Source organism: Aythya marila, assembly GCF_965140915.1.
Source record: "Aythya marila genome assembly, chromosome: 10".
NCBI lineage: Eukaryota > Metazoa > Chordata > Aves > Anseriformes > Anatidae > Aythya > Aythya marila.
In genome coordinates, this window is record NC_139051.1 from 11,116,073 (window position 1) to 11,133,204 (window position 17,132).

Sequence of the window (17,132 nt, forward strand, 5' to 3'; positions counted from 1 at the left end):
CTGCCCGATGTGCAGCTTCCAGCAGCAGCTCCCAGCCTGCAGTTAAACCCATCCAAATCTGAACAAAGGTCAATACAAACAGGATTTCCTTAAGTATTTGAAAGATTGTGAAAGATTGGTTAAAGAAAACCACTTTTTTTTTTCTTTTTTTTTTTTTTTTTAAGATGGGAAAAAGATCAAAACAGTCATTGCTTCAGTGGCAGCACAGCTAAAATAGCGCAGGTCCAATGCTTGCTGCCAATGGCCTCGATGCTGGAGAGCAGGAAAACCACAAGAGAAAAACAAAACCCATCCAGTTTATACACACGGTAAACGCAGACAAAAGACGCATTTGTGATCTTGCAGCCACCCAAACTTCTCCAGAGATTGGTCCCAGGAGGGGACAGCTCAAAGAAAACAGGAAAAAAGCAGCTTAGTTGGGGGGATTTTGGTTCTCATGCTGGGCAAAGCCACGGCCCTGACCCCACACAGCAGGGCCGCACATCCCAGCCCCCCAACCTGTGTACCCCCCGTGCCAGATCCCCCCTTTGGGCTTTAAGCCACTTGGGGACCCGGTCCCCAGGGCGCACCCCACAATACCAGCACGGCCCTGTGCCGTTTTGGGGCACACTCCTCCCGCCTGCACCGCCCCAGAAACACAGGCCAGACACCGGCGTTAGCAAAAATGTTTAATCTCTCCTTGATGCGTGTGTTTATTTACAAGTACTAAATCTGAAGAACATTAAAATAGGAAATAGCAGGATATTTACACGATCAAAGGGCGTGCGACCAGCCGCGCTGGCCTGTTGCTTCAAGTCTGAAACACAGAAAATTAATCAGGACTCCGGATTTATTTTTTTTTTCTCTGCCCATTTAATTGTTTAAAACTATTAAAATCCTCTGCCTTTCGCTGGGTTCACATTAGTTCCCTCCACCCCCTGCCCCGCTCTCTTAAAGGACAGCTCGTTGTGCGCTTTGGTCAGGGCCGGGTGAGGCTCTGGGGACCCCACCACCCATCCCCTGCTCCCTGTCCTGAGGGACAGAATGGGGACAAGCGGCCCGGGGACACTTCCAGGCTGGGCTGCGTTTTTTGGGAACCTCAGACTGAAAAGGCAATATGGGAAGCGGGGGCAGGCAGGGACCTGCTGGCTGCAGGCAGGGTCTCGCCTCCTCCCGGCTCCCTCCCCAAAACGCAGGCCAGGGGGCACACGGGGTGCCACCAGTAAGGGACACCCCACGGAGGATGCTTCCCGGCCTCTCCCCATCTTTCTCTTCCCCGGGCAGGGGCAAGAAGCGAGGGCAGGCTGCCTGCAGGATTAAGGACGCTGGGCATCACGCGAAAGGCAAAGGTAGCACCAAGGAGCGCCGGGGGCTGCGGGTGGCACTGCAACGCGCCCCCAAACGCGGCCCTCCGCGACGGAGGCACCCGGAACCGGCAGCAAGGGGACCCCGGGGGATCTGCTGCCCCTCGGAGGGGTTCCTCGGGTGGAGCAAACCCCCGGGAGGAAGACAAGGAGAGCCCATCCCCAGGAACACACCACAGGCTCTGCCCCATTGCCATGGGGTTAGGGACACCGGGCTGGGTGAGGGGAGCCTCCTGCAGCCCTGGGGAAGGTGTGGGGAGCCACCAGGCAGCAAGAGGAGCCCCGAGAGGCTGGTGGTGCTGTGATACTGCCACCCTGCCCAGCACAGCCCCCCAGCAAGCTCCCAGGTCCAAACCAGGGCCAAGAAAGCCACCTGGGGATGCTCTCAGAAACAAAAACCTCCATCCTCTCCAACCAGCAACAGCGAGGGTCCCACCACCGCCTAATAAGTACCAAAACTCTACGCGCTCGGCTCCGTAGCAGCCACCGAAGCACCCCCAGATGCTCTTACCACTGCAGCAGCAGGACCCGAGCCACTTTCGGATGGAGACGTCCAAGCAGCCGCTCCCCTCCCATGGGATCACGGGGACACCACCGCTGGGTGCCATCCTCGTGGCACAGGTGAGAGCCTTTGGCCAACCTCGCAGGGCTCCTGCACCGAGCCCGGCCGTGGCACCACCTGCACATCACGGCACCATTTGGGCAGAGATTTCTGCCACGGACCTCCCGGGGAACCCCCAGGGGTTTTGTCCCTCTGAGGTGCCCGGGGAAGCTGGCTCACAGCTGTCCTTTAAGGCTCTCCGAGTACCACACCGGAGGTGTAAACCACTGAAGTCTTTTGTTTGTTTGTTTTCTTTTGGACAAGAAAGTGACAAATTAACTTCAAATTTAAAAAAGAAAAAAATAGGTAACAGGTCTAAACAAACCTCTAGTATTCAACACTTGCAGTTTTTGTTTTTTTTTTTATGTTTTTCTCTTTTTTTCGGTTTCTTAAAAAGATCAACTCAGACTAAAATCTAGCACAGTCATGCAACAGCCCACAGCTCTCAGAAATCCAGCGACAGCTCGGGGTTCGTAGGTTTGGGAAACAATTATTACTTCTTTTTAAAATATTTTTGCTGTTGTGGTTTTTTTTGTTGTTGTTGTTGTTGGTTTTAATCAGCATCTTCTCCTTTCCCTCCTTATTAAAACAAAACCAAACCAAACAAAATTACAACATAATGAGAGATGTGCAGGCTTCAAACGATTGTACTGCATGGTGAGAAATGCTTGGAAATTTCTTCCAGACCATTTGGTATCCTTTTTTTTTTTTATCCTTTTTTTTTTTTTTTTTAACTGGCTGTGTAAATTCATTTCATATTTATATCAGTTTGATTCTCCTTCAGTTAACTATACAGCACCCCACTGGGGCACGAGAATTAGATTGTAACCACATATATATATATACACACTTTTATTTTTTTTTTGTTTTAATTAAAAACTTCATTATTTCTCCCTCTCCCCTCCCACCCCCTAACTTGCGGTTTATGGGAATGGGCAGAAACCAGGCGGGCCCCTGCCCGGTTTGATTTCTGCGCTCACCCACTTCTGGCCGAGCGCAGTCCCCTCCGCTCGGCCCGGGCAGCAGCGGGAGCTCTCGGGACAGAAAAGGAGATGGTTTTTGCTCGGTTTTTGGAAGGTTTCGGTCGCCTGCTCTGAGTTGGGGCAGCGCTGGGCACCTTTTTGTTTGAGGAAAGCAGAGAAGCGTGCGGATCTGGCGTCCGGAAGGGCCGAGAGCCCGGCTGTCCCCGTGAAACGCCAGCAGGAACGAACCGTGGGAAGGGCGGAGGCGGCGGAGGGGAGACGGGGTAAGAATGGGGGAGAAAGAAGGAAAAAAGAGAGAGAGAAGAAGGTAAACGTGGGGTGGGGAACCCTGCACCAGCCTGGGCTGCCCAGGGCAGGGGAGCAGAGGACAACCCCGGTTTGGTCCCTCCATGGGCCGGTGCCCAGCTCCAGCCACAAGCCTGGCTTGAAGCAAGGCCAGAAGCAGAGGAGCTTCCTCCCTGCCCTGCCTCTTCCTCCTCACCCAGACACAGCCCCCTGGGACCCAGCTCCTTTGTCCCTGCCCCAGGGTCGCATCCTGCCTGCCCAGGCTGCTGCTCCAGCAGGGGCAAGCCCCACAGAGCTCCTACAGATTGCCATGATCCAACCCCGGCACCTTCCTTGGGGCAGCACAAAAAAACGACATGAACCCCCCGCATAAAATAATAATAATATATAAAAAAAAAAAAAAGGAAAAGTTGTTAACCATGCAGTCAAAATTTCAGTCCTGTCCCTGCCTTCTCCCTCCGAGGAGCCAACCCTGAAGCCAAGCCGCTGATGCTGCGGGTGGCTCGCAGGAAGGCAATAGGAAAAAGCCAAACACCCAAGGAAAAGCCAAACACCCGGAGAAAAAAACAAACACCCAGGCTGGTTGGTTCTCCAGGTCCCCTCCCGAGTGCCCCGGATCACCCGCAGCCATCCGCCACCCGAAAAGCACCCGGAGCCCCTCGCAGACACCAAGACAGCACAGGTCACCCCTCAGCCATCCCCAGGAACAGAAACACCGACCTCGGCACCTTCCCTCCTCTCTGGTCTCCCTCAGCCAGGTCGTAGCCTCCGGAACCACTCAAGCAGCATTTAAATAAGAGCGTCTACTCAGCTAACGAAACTCCCACTTTTTTTCTTGTTTTCATTTTTTTTTTTCATATTTTTTTTCTTTTTTTTTTCTCTTTTTTTTTTTTTTTTTGCACTAAACAACATTCAAATAAAACATGGCACAGGACGTATTTTAAGAAATATCAAAGCTCAGGATTTCTCCCTTTCCTGCCCACCCCTATTGCCCCCACCCCCAAATCTCCCCAGCATCAGTCCTTTAGCTTATTTTTTAAAACCGTTTTTTTTTTGTTAGTTTGTTGCAAAATTTAGAATCTTTTTTTTTTCCCCTCCCATTTTTTGTTATATTTTTTTTTCCTTTCTTTAAATTAAAAATTTTGTCTCGTGTAAATTGTGCAAATATAGCAGTTAACACTAGTGGCAGAAGGCCAGAGAGAGAGAGAAAGAGAGAGAGAGAGAGAAGGGGGGGAAGAGACAGAAAAAGAGACAGGGGGAGGAGGAGAGGGGGCAGACAGCTGGGGGGCGAGGGGGGGAGAGCAAGTCAAGTACAGTACAAACAGGAGCCCACCCCCCTCCCTCCACCGAAGTAACAACAACATCCAAACGCCGTCCTAGAAAGCCCCACGGTCCCGACCCTCCTTCCCCGCGGGCTCAGGGGGGCTCTGCCCGGGGCAGGGGGTCCCCGGGGGTCCCAGCGGGTCCATGGGGCACGCGGCTCCCTCCTCCTCCTCCTCCTCGGCCGCCCCCTTTGCAAGGTCTCTGCCGCGTCCCGGTTGCATCGGGGTGTGCGTAGAGGGAGGGGGTGTTTTATCCTTGTGGCTGCTGTCGTCGGGATGCTTTTTGATTTATTTTTTTTTTTTATTTTCCCCTGCTGGCGGGCGAGGTTTCCTTGTTGGGCGGTGGGAAGCGCCCGGTCCCCAGCCCCGAAGTGTCCTGCCCGCGGCTGCCGCTCGCTGGCCCCACTCCTGCCGCCGCCGCCGCCGCTCGGGAAGCTGGCACCGTGCCGCCGCCTCTTCAGCTGCTTAAGGCCATTGTGTCGATCGCCTGCTCCAGCTTGCTCCTCAGCCGCTGCCTCCTGGCCTGCTCGTCCTTCTCTAACGCGGCTAAAATCTGCGGGAGAAGAGGGGAGAGGAGAGGGTGAGGAGAGGCCCTCGCACCACGAGTGGCTCCGCGCTCCCCGTCTGCAGCACGGGGAAGGCCGCGCAGGGATGGGGAACCACAAGAAGCAGCATGGGTTGGTTCCCGTGCCTAACGGGGCTGGAGATGCCACAGCGAGGAAGCTCTGGTTGCCTCCAAAAAACACCACGCCAGCAAAAAAAAACACGAAAAAAAAACACGAAAGCTGACAGAGATCTCATCTCCTCGGGTGAGCCAGTTGAGAGAGCAAGTTTTTTTTTTTGCAATTAAATATCAAGGCATCCGTCAAAGGGGACTTGATTAACCATTTCATTGGCCGCATAATTGGAAACAAACTGTTGGATAATTAATAGACTTACTAGGAGGCAGGCAAAGTCCATCAGGAGCCCTACAGGTACCTGCTTAATGGGGAATCAGCTCCCTTTGATTGAGCGCCGCTGCAGCGCCCGCGGGCTGGCAGCCCTGCGAGAGCTCCCAGGCTGCCACAAATCCTGCCATCGGGGACACCAACACGGTGACACCAACACGGTGACACCCTCCTGCAGAAACCCAAACCCCGCCTGCCTTAAAGGCAGCTGAGCTGGCATCAGATGAGGTTGGTACAAGAAGCTCAGCAGGAATTTATTCCCATTTTCTGCCTCTCCCGACAAGACAGCTTTGTGCCACGAGATCCTAAGGTGCTGGAGGATTCACCGCCTGCCCCTGCAGCTACCTGCTCCTCTTTTATTCCACCCTGAGGGAAAAGCAAAAGGAAACGTGCGCCGAGCAGAGAGACAAGACCCAGGTTTGTCACCTGCTGCAAGGAGCCAGGACCACTGATTACCAAGATGCAAGTACCCAAATGAAAATTAATTATGATTTTCATTCACAGCCAATGACAGCATATTATTGCACTGAACAACAGGAAAAATTATTCTCTCCCATTTTGCATCAAAGAGGGTGCAATCGGGCTGCATATAATTGTGCTTAATGAATGAAAACAAACAAAGGGAACAGCTGCGATTTATTAATCCCATTACAAATAATAAAAGAAGTTCCTGAGAGCTGTGAACACACTTGTGATGCTCGGAGAGCAAGACACTCAACAGATGTCATGCTGCAGTTAGCGGGCAGAAGGAGGACCTGTGTCCCTAAAGAGCAGCTCCTTAGTGCCACGCGGTCCCCTCCCTGCTTTCACCTAAGATTTGTTTAAGGATTGGGGAATTTTAGCCTAGAGGAAGCGAGCACCTGATGGCTGAGGGATGATGGCTGATCTAGATCCTCCAAACTGCTCTGCATCCCCTCTCGTTGTAGCCACGGAGCTGTTGTACAAGCCCTTGGTGGCCAACCCACCAGCCAGAGGTACGGGGGCCTCCTGGGCACGCCATGCTCTTGGGGAGCAGCACAGAGGTCCCACGGCATTGTCAGCAGTGCACGGTGACCATCACATAGCCACATAGGGGTTTTGGCCACCACAGTCCCACCACAGCTCTTAAATCCAGGGCCAGCTCTGTCAGGGCAGCGGCAGGGCCCTCTCTCCCTGAGCAAGGGGCCGTGCCAGCACTCTGTCACCTAAATAAGCCACCACTCACCCAGTCGTCAGCCTGCTTTATTGGGAGAATAAAGCCTGTATTATCCCGTTACATGTACAGATCTACATTTTACAGTAGTTACATATTTTATTGCTTTAATAAAAAGATGCAGGGTGTGGATTTGAGCGGTGCTTGGTGAAGTTAATTTGTATAAATTACGACAGGAGGGTTTTTAACCATCCTTACTACCACTCACAGAGAAAGCACTGAAGAGGCCACCACATCCTCCAGCATCCCCGGGGAGCAGAGCTGGCTGATGGCAGCACAGTCCTGGTGCCACCACGGCATCGTGGCGGGCAGGGCAGAGAGAGGAGGCACACCGAGATAATGCTGCCAGCTCTGCAGCTCTGTGGAGCCCACGTGCCAAGTGCACACGCAGCAAAAGAAAAATAGGTGTTTCTTACATTGCTCCCTGCAGAAAACAGGGGAATGAAGCGCTGCCTGTCAGCAAAGGCACTCAGGAAGGGCCACGGATAAAAGCTGACACAGCAGCAGCAAGGCCAGGGCTGTCGACCAGCTCCTGGCTCCATGCCTGGCCCCCGCCTCTGCTCTCACTGCCTTCAGCCCCATGCAGCACCTCCACCCTTCCCCAGAGCCTGCTCCGAGCCAGGGTGAAGCCATGCTGAGAAGGGAACAACCCCACGATCCCACTGCACTCATGCAATGCCGCAAGGGTAACCCTAAACCTCTGGGCACGGGCACAAACTGAGTTGCCCTCCCCATTTTCACAGGGTATTTATCCATAGGAAAAAGGGAGAAAGCAGAAATGAGGGGTAGGAGACACGGCAGCCCAGGTTCGATGCCTCATCTTACCTCGTCCTTGTACTTGGTGATGTAGGAGTAGATCTCGTGCAGCGCGCTCATGCTGTTGAACTGGCTGAGGTGTAAACGTGACTGCTCCGCCAGGTACGCGCTCATGTCCTGATCGCTGATCGCTGGCATTTTAGCAATATCTGCATAATATCTGCAAGGGAGAGGCAGGAGAAACGCGAGAGCGGGTCAGAAAGAGGGAGAGGCCGAAAGGGACGAGCTCCCCCCGTGATGTTTGCTGGGAACGGCTTTTGGGGAGGCAGCATGAGGAGCAGCTTTCCTCGGCACGGCACCGCACCACCGTGCTCATTACAATGCTGCTGCTCACCGAGAGGTCTCCTGGCGCTTCACGGAGGGGTCAGCATCATTAGCAACATGCTGCCGATGGAGCAGCTCCGAGCTGCAGCACGCTACCTGAGCCCAGCCCCGCCGATCACGCTGGGGAGCCAGGATCCACTGCTCCCAGGGACCTCCCACCCTCTCCCAAATCATGTATTTTTTCTCCTTGCTGTCCCATTGCTCCTCTGTTTTGCCAATGAAAGCCATCTGCCAGAATCCTTCAGGCTTGTGGCAGTACGTAAGGATTTGTTACCGTTCTCCTGAATTCGGCGTGTCGCCAAAGCCAAGGATGACACTCGGCATTCACTGAAATATTCAGGGTGTGCACTCAGGATACCCTCACCCTGAGCCCTCGCAGCTACACAGCCTCCTGAACTCTGTGCAGCTCCATTCTCAGGTGGTGGCTACCAGCGAGATACAGCCTCATGTTTCCTAGGACACCTGAAGATTCACCATCCCATCTCACAGATGTGACATGCTCAACAAATAAATGGAAATCCAGACACACCTCGTGTCATCCAGAGTTGTAGCAGGAAACCAGCACATATTGCCTCAGGAAAATCAGAGGGGGTGAAGGCAGCAGCATCCCGTGGCAGCAGGGGGTTACACCAAGCAGGCACCTCAGTGGGCTGGCGAGGGGCCCACCCCTCGGCCCCAAGGCTTCTCCATCCCCTGAGGAAAAGCCACTCCTTGGACAGTTCAGCTGGACATGACAGGCCTGCTTCTCAAGGACACCAGCAGACATTTTATGACCAAAATGCAGTCTCTGAGTTCACAGGTGCGAAGTCAAAAGACGGCCTGAGGTCCTTGAGGAAACCATGGGGTCCACAGGCCTCTACTGCGAAAGAAACCCTACCCACAGCAAGCAAACCCTGCCCGCTGCCACCACCTGGAAGCAGAGATCCCAAGGCCCTCCCATGTTTGCTTTACTCCTCGTGACTCTTCAAACAGCTCAGTAAAGTTTCTGGTACGGTGATTAGCATCATTAGCACCATCAGCCGAACGCTGAGGTGGAACACGGCTGAAGCATTTGGCTAGGAGCAGATGTTAGCAAGAGCACTTGAGGAGACGAATACGAGGATCTGCTCCATCCCATGGTGCTTGACTCAGCCAGTGGTGAAATATTGGGGCCGTTTATTATAAGGAGGCAAACCCGCACCCAGAGGGTGAGGAGAGATTTCCTGAACACTGACGGGAAGACAGGAGAAGAGAGGTCTGAGGTGAGGGCCTCTTCAACCAGGCATCAACAGATCCATGAGAGATGTGATGTCCCCCAAAGCAGGCACTGCTTCCTTCCATGCAGAGGAATATTAGGGACAAAAAGGCCAAATTTTCTGAGTTCCAGTCAGCGTTGGTTAGCACAGAAACCTCACAGAGAACCTCCCGCACACCCATCGATGGAGGCCCATGAGGGGAGGGACTCCTGGGAGGTGAACGTAGAAAGGAGACCTGCTGACGAAGAGAGCTTCTGTGGCTGCCATAACGAGATGTCCAGGTAAAACGAAGCAGTTCTACGTTCCAGGTTTTATTGTGACACAAAGGATGACAGGAAACACTATTTTTCAATACATTGCATGGGTGGGGATCCCAGGCAGGACTACCATTTCACCTGCCGTATCCAGGATCGTGGCAGCAGTCCCCTCCTGCTGCCCAGGGCTTCCCTAAACCCTTCAACACACTATTTCTGCCCCAGACTGGCAGGACACCCTTTTTTTCAGGACGCCTGACCCCAGGTGGCAGACAGACATGCTATGGGCACTATCAGTCCCACTCCGCCACCCCCCATCACTCCGCTCCTGCCTCTGCAGAGCTTCGCGATGATAACCGTGCCAAAACCCAGAAACACCCATTTTTGCAGGGAAAAAAAAACAACTTGCAGTAGACAAGCAGTGGGAAAAGCATCACCCCCTGCTCGGCTGCCGCTGGGATCGCATCCCATGCTCCGAGGCAACGCGGCCGAGCACCCTCCTGCTCCGCAGTAAGCGGCGGCAGGAGCATCTGTCAGCAGTTACATCTCCCGTCTTCTCCCCGGGGACCAAGCACGTCTACACCAATGCTTCTCCCCGGAACGGTTTTATACCTTTTCTCTCCAGGCGCACGCAGTGTTGAGTATTTTTGTCACAGAGATGGCAAGGTCGGAGAAATTCACCCTGCGCTTAAAGGCAGTGAAGTTTGTGATGCTCCTGAGGGACCCCACTCCAAAGCCCCCTGTAGCTCCCTGTGAAGAACTTTTTCCTATTACAATGCGGCTCATCTCTCATCTTAGCCATCGTATTTCAGGGACATCTTTTCTTCTGATCCAAGCCATACCTTCCTCGAGGGAAGAATCTTGTCTCTGTACCTGCCTGCAAAGCACCAGGCATGCCAACGGTGCGGCAAAAATAACTGCGTACAAGCAAACATCCAAAGGATGATTTAGGCTACCAAGTCCCACACTTGCAAAAGACAGAATACGATGCTTATTGTTGCCTGGACACCTTTCATTTGGCTCATCCCATGTCTAATTCAGACACCAAAACAGGGAAGGGTCCTCAGCAAAATACAGAACATAATCTTTAAAACAGCTTATCAGCACAAGGGAAAAGTTGCATCAGAAACGTGAAATCTGGCATTTTTTAAGCTTTATAAAGTCCCAGTTTGCAACCCAGCAACATTTTTACAGTAGGTCTATTTGGAGGGCTCTGTAGGACATTTCCCAGGTTTCTCTCCCAAAGGATAAAAGTGAACACAGCATTATGCCCAAGAGCATCAATTTGCAATCAGCAGCGCTCAAACCCTGAACCTTTAACACTGCATTAATTCAGCGGGACAGAAGGATGTCTCTCATCAGCTAACAGTGAATGAAGGGTGTCAGAAGAAGTCAGGGGACCTGCTCCTTGCCCTGCTCCTCAGCACCACGACAGCAGCCCAAGCACTGCCTCGGAGCATGTTGATCTCATCAGGATCCCAGGCGAGATGTACAGATGGATGAGAGATGGGAAATGGTAATTTCCAACCATTTCAGCAAAATCTCCTGCATGTATTGCCACGGTACAAAAAAGGCACTTCTCTCGTCCATGACTTACTTCTTACCGTTCTTCAAAAGCAATCAAGGGAGATGTTAGCAATTCCCTAGCACAGACCAAGTTTTTACAACAGACAACATCAGAAAACCCAAAAGTGGAGGTTGCTTTTAGCACCCCTTAAGCAAGGCATAAACAGCTCTGCGGAACAGTCATTGCAAACTCATTCCCAGGAACAATCACAAGAAAGCACCATCTCTCCAACAAGGATTACCTTCCACCAGCATTAGCAGAGGCCCTCTTCAGAGGGCTGACAAGTGGTGTCTCCTCAACAACCAATCCCTCAGTGTGAAGCCCCCACACCCACATTCACGTTAAATCCTCCAGGTGAAGCAAGGAGCTCCTGCCAAGCCTACTCACCTTTCTACCCAGCTCTTGTAGTTGGGGATGTCCTTGGCGTACAGTAGTTTGTTGGAGGGAGAGTCTTTTCCTAATTTGTGCTCAGAAGTTGAGCAGGAGTCCATGAATGTCTGAGCCACCACGGATAGGCAGGCATCAGTAATACTGTTCTTGTGAATGTCGAACACAAACTGGGGGTTCTTAATCACATTCACCCAAAAACGTAGAGGTAGACTGAGGGAAGAAAGAAACAAGAGTCAGCACCCGAAGCAAGACCTGCAGGGCAGCCAGCACACACCTGAATTTGTAGAGAAGGAGCTCCCCATGGCCCAGGATTTGCTTTTCCCAAGCCCCAGGGATGCAAAAAGCCATTCACCTCTGCCCCAGCACAATACCACGTCCTCTGCCCAGCCCAGCATGGCCTCAGCTCTCCATGGAGAAATTCCTCAGCATTGTCAACATCTCCAAAGGCAAACCAGGACACCAAGGAGCTGCAGTTTCTCCAAGGATCCACTCACACAGAGCAGCCATGGCTGAGCCCGTGGGTCACCACGCATGGTTCCCTCCTTTCACATCGATAACCCTGCCTGAGGCACTTTGGGGCATTCCATCCATCTCTCCTGCTGAAGGAGGGACTAATGGACTCCCCGAGGGGCTCATTAGCAGGCTGAACACAAAAGGACAATCTAGGCAGCCTCAGATGCTGGAAACACACCTCTAGTTGTAGAGGCAGTGGGTTTCCCAGCCGTGGGCTGGATGTTTGCTGCATACTTATGCACGAGCCACTCTCCGTTGCTCCATTTCCCACTCTCCTGCCCCTCTCCTCTCTCAGGAGCATTTCGGAGACTACCCCTATCAGAACGCCTCTCGGGTCTGTCATCCCTCAGCACTGACACCCAGTGAATGCTTTTATCTTAGACAAAACACACTTCATTCCCCAGGACTTTCCTAATGAGGGTACTGGGTGCATGTACATATTTCATTTGTGAAGGGAATGGCCTCAAGAAATTAGCTCCACACATCGAATTAGCGCCCAGAGATAAGCACAGGCATTAGTATGCAGGAGCCTGCGTGCCCAGCCCCTGCGGAGCGGGGCTTTTTTTTTTCCTCCTTTGCCTTTTGCTCCTTCTTTTAATATAGAAAGTAGAGTTATAAATCAGTTCCAAGCACTTCCGCACTCTCACATCTCCATTTAAAAATGTTTCTTTTCCTGCCCCGCTAATTGCCAACAGTTACTGAACTATACAAAAGCAATTTGGCTGCCATTTAACAAATGCCAGACACGGGAACGTACGTACCCGTCTCCAGTAACGGCAAGATCAGAGAGATGAAATCAGTGAGGCAGCAGAAAAGAAGAACGCCGAGGCGGGGGTTGCAGAGAAGGAGCCGACAACGTGTGCTCGAGCCCCGGCCCCAGCACAGCACTTACTGAGGTCTCATAAGCAGCTCCTCCCCGCTTTTCAGGGAGCAATTAGCAGAGCTGATGGGTTGGGTCTGCAGGCCAGGTTATGGAGGATACCACACGGCTTTACACTGACTCTGTTAGGGCACGCTCGGCTGCGTGACGGGAGGGACACGGCGCACACCTCCAGGACAGCCAAGATGAGAATCCGGGCTGGCATCTCTGGAGGAGCCCCGAGGACAGAGAAGCCCGAGCAAGGTTTGCTCAAGGTGAGGTGGGAGCAGGACTGCACTCAGCCAGCTCCAGCCGTCAGGGGGAGCGTGCTGCCTTGGATCTGGGGATGTGAGGGCTGAGGGAGCATTGCATTCCTGGGATTTTTTCTGCTGCAGAAGGCATGCGAGGGATTTACCCACACCCAAATCACAGAGATATGGGCCTCTCTTGTCCTGGATCACTTCCAGAGACAACCAGAGGCATATTTCTGCTCCCTGTGGGAAGGGTAGGAGGTATGAGGTGCTGTGACACCGTTAGCCCCAGCCCCACTGCCCCTCTCTCCATTACCAGTTACTCTTCCAGGTGTGCCTGACATCATAGTCATTGATCTGATGCTTATCAGCTTGTTCATCCAGGAAATCAAACATGTATTTGATGGCGAGGGGCAGCGCGCTCCCACGATGTGCTGTGCTGAAGATGGTCTCAAACAGGTCATCCACGAACTTCTGCAGGGTGCCCTGAATAGACGGAGAGAAGGACTACTCAGCACCACCAGAAAGATTTAAACTAACTTCACTCCTATTCCTACCACCTGGAAGAGAAGCCCAGTACAGCCTGTGTAACCATACTGGTTCTCAGTGGGTTTGACAGAAAAACAAGCACCCTATCAATGAGATTTCTCCTTCACTGCATTAACTGGCATAGAAATAAAAATACCACATAGAGCAAAAGAGGAAGGGATGTATGTTGTGTCATGGTCTTTATTTGGGTTACATTAAGGCACCCAAGACCAGACCACAAACGTCACTGAACAAACCCTTAAGTCCCACCATGCAGGGAGCCAAATCACAGGAGATGGCTGACCCCAATCTCTGCTGCTCTGAGCCAAGATCTTCAGCACGGGCTCCTGGTCCTCTCCGAGGACATCTTAGACAAACAGCACCCACTCTGCTTTAGAGGTTTTGGGTGTGCTGAGGGAAGGAGAACCTCCTGTGATGCCCAATGCCCCAGGTGATTACCCTTCTGACATAACTGATTTTGCAGCTTCACCCCAAACACCAGACAAACGGGATGAGGTGCCTGCTCCAGAGCTCCTCTGCTTTACAGTCCAGCAGCTGCTCGATGATACAGGAAACAGTAAAAGTGCCAAAGGGCGTAAAAAGCCAATAGGAAAATCCACTCAAGGGACACTCATTTAGGATTGTGGCACATAAAAAATCACCTCCAGGTCAGGACCCAAAATGAGGAGAGTAGTTCCTCCTGCACTGAAGGAGCAGTCTAATAAAAACCCGTGCTTATCCCAAATCCTTATCCCTCCCCATCCAGGTTTCAAAGCCAGGTGGCAGCTCAGCGTCTCCGTGCCATACCTTGGTGGCTAGCAGGCGGGTCAGATAGATCTCGGAGACCATCTTGCTGCCCCGGTCGCCCTCCCGCTGGTCCATGTGGTCGTGGTTTTTCACCAGGTGCCAGAGTTTGGTGCCACTCTCCAGGTCGGGGGTGATCATGGGGGTCCGTGAGCGCAGGCTGTCGGGGCTGCTGGCTGTGCGCAGCATGCTCTCTGCAGGCACCCAACACAGAGGGAAACTCGACCTGACCTCCACCTCACCACCAGCCCCTCCATCCCTGTCCTCTGCTCTGATTTCAGTGTGTGTTCCCTGTTAAATAGGAGCTTGGGAATCAGCCTCTCCCGTCAGCTGCACTGGGCATCACCGAGGACACTCCTCGCAGCCTGCCCAGCTAAATGAGCCCCTGGCTGATGTACAGACCAGCACCATCTGATACTGCTGGAAAGGGGCTCTGCAGAGGTCTGGCTCCCAGCTCACAGATGCCAGGATCACAGCCTGGCCTCCTGTGTCAGTCTGAGCTGACCACACAACTCCCTCCCAACCCAAGGCCGAGGCACGCTTGCCAGCACGTTCGCTGGGGCCCTTGGCTAAGCCTATTTAAGTGCCTAGTGCCTCTGTGCCTATTTTAATGAGATTTCAGGGGAATAAAAGGGAGTGGATCCCTTAGCTGCAGCCATCTGACACCTGTCTTTCCCTCCTGAGTCCAAAGAGATGACTCTGTGGGGCCCTGCTCCCCCTGAGACACCAGAATAGCACAGTGCAGGAGAAACAGGGACTTAGAGGACCTTGTTCCAGCAAGCCAATATTATGGGCACCTGTCCTGTGCCTCGCTCTGCAAACCCAGCCTGGTGCTGCCTTCCCCGCCAGCGCAGCCCAGAGCAAGCTTTGGGTCCCGCTGCACACTCACCGTATCTGCTGAGGGACTTGGTGAAAGTGGAGGAGTTGGAGATGTTGTACGCCGAGTTCTGCTTGGGCACCAGGGCTACCGAGGAGCCATCCGTCACCTGCAGGCAGAGGTGGCACGGGCAGGCTGTGACACGGGGGCATGCACACGAGGAACGGGCTCACGGCAGGGAGAAGCCAGCCCAGGAGGGATGAAGTACACTGCACCGCGTCCCAGGGACACCCGTCTCCAGCAAAGGAGACCTAAACATCTACCTCTGCAACACCCTGGGGGCACAGGGCACAACGGGAATGCAGCAGAAACTTTGACATGAAAATGGCAAAGCCAGGTCAGAGCAAGGAACAGCCTCTGAGTCCTGAGGATGCCCCATTTGGTCCAGGAAGGACCACAAACACAGGGACTGTGCATGGAAGTGACCGCAGACCTCCTGGCCACGTCCCTTCCTGAGCAGCTGGACCACCGAACTCAGGCCCTGACCAAGATATGGGGGAGAAGAGATGTTGAAGCTCTCAGCAGCTGGGGACTGCCCGGTGCCTTACCTGGTAGTGGGCCAGGGTGTTGAGCCTCTTCCAGTCATTGTCGATCTTTGTGGTGACATCCTCGTCCTGCAGTATGATCCGGGCCATCCTGCCCTGCCGCCACTCTGTCCCAGTGAGGGAGAAGGGCTCATGGTTAGCGGGCAGCTTGGAGGACAAAGCCAAGGAGAGCAGAGGAGCAAGGTCTGGGCATAAACGAAAGAGCCCTGCCATCACCTTTAAACCTAAGGACCGACGACTGTCAACATGGTGTTGGGCAAAAGCTGTTTCTAAGTGTTCAACAAAAAGACAGCACCAGTCTGGCAACCCTTCTTTGGCTCTTCTCCTCTCCATCCTCCTGCTACTCCTTTAAGAACAGGACTATTAGCCCTGTTCTCAACTATTTCTGGCCTCCCTGGCCCTCAGCTAGCTCATGCCTGCAACCCAGACCACAGCCAGGACAGAGAGGGCTCCTCTCCTCTCTGCTTGCAAGGCTCCCTTTCTCATCCCAGGGCTCCCCATGCACAGCCAGTGCCACCAGCACAACAGTCTGAGCCAGAACAGACTGGACAAACACAAATGCAAGTGTCCTGACAGGTCCCCTGTCCTGATTTGCATTCACCTGCCTCAAACATTTGTTTTTTTGGCACTCCTGCTCTTGGCTATTCCAAGAGGAGTGCTTGGCCTCTCTCTTACCCAGGTCCATGTCTCCAGCTTTGGGACGCTGGGAATAGGGCACCCCTTTGTAGACAGCATCCAGCAGCTTCTCCTTCACCTGCGTGATGGTGTCACAGTTGAGCACCTTGACAGGAATCTCCGGGGCGTTCTCGTTCTCAGGGTTCACACAGTTGAGGGTCTGCACAGCACAAAGAGGCAAAAAGACTCAAGTGAGTTGATGTGACACTGGCTGCAAGGGCTGATCCAAGGACACGGGGCTGCAGATGCCTATGGTCACGTCTTCTCAACCCCGAGCTGTTCTAGAGGTGCAGCCTCATGGCATATTCCTGCTTCCATCTTCTCCCCCTTCCACCCCCAAATCTCCAGCAATTTCCAGCAGGCAGCATGCAGGAATCCTGGGCCAGCAAACAATGCCCAGCTCACAAAAACCTGCACAGCTTGAGCAATGCCCACGCACGCACTCCACTCCCTGCTCCACTCAGGTGGAGATGGAGGCAGTAAGGAAGCAGCTACAGGCTCAGCCTGGGAAAGGTCCAGCTTTACCATGCAGCTAGACAGGGGAGACAGCTCGTATGGGAGGAAGAGAATCATTTCTCCATCTCCCATGGAAATCTCAAGGCTTTGATTTGCACCCAACATGAGCCACTGGCTGGCTGCTCCAGCCAACACGTGCTCTGCAGCACCTCCATCCCCGTGTGTCAGGGCCATGGGGTTTGCTGGTGCTGAGGGGGATTCAGTTCACGTTTGGCTTCCCCAAAGCAAACCTCACCATGCACCCTGGTGAGATGTGTATCACACAGACAGGGCATGAGGCGCCCAAGGATGCTGAAGAGCGGAAC

General features: G+C 53.2%; 1 protein-coding gene across 4 annotated transcripts in view; it reads right to left on the reverse strand.

Moving 5' to 3' along the window:
* Positions 1-684: 684 nt before the first annotated feature.
* Positions 685-17,132, reverse strand: part of PLXNA1 (plexin A1) — a 105,303-nt gene continuing 88,855 nt past the window's right edge. For 3 of the 4 annotated variants that reach the window (XM_082768513.1, XM_082768514.1, XM_082768515.1), the window contains exons 25-32: positions 16,312-16,471; positions 15,640-15,821; positions 15,104-15,200; positions 14,218-14,408; positions 13,199-13,368; positions 11,257-11,469; positions 7,499-7,649; positions 685-5,087 (exon numbers count right to left, since the gene is read on the reverse strand). In XM_082768513.1, coding sequence (XP_082624639.1) covers positions 4,992-5,087; positions 7,499-7,649; positions 11,257-11,469; positions 13,199-13,368; positions 14,218-14,408; positions 15,104-15,200; positions 15,640-15,821; positions 16,312-16,471 — 1,260 coding nt within the window. In that variant the 3' untranslated portion in view covers positions 685-4,991. The remainder of the gene's footprint in view (positions 5,088-7,498; positions 7,650-11,256; positions 11,470-13,198; positions 13,369-14,217; positions 14,409-15,103; positions 15,201-15,639; positions 15,822-16,311; positions 16,472-17,132) is intronic. The other variant, XM_082768516.1, reaches the window with a different exon arrangement.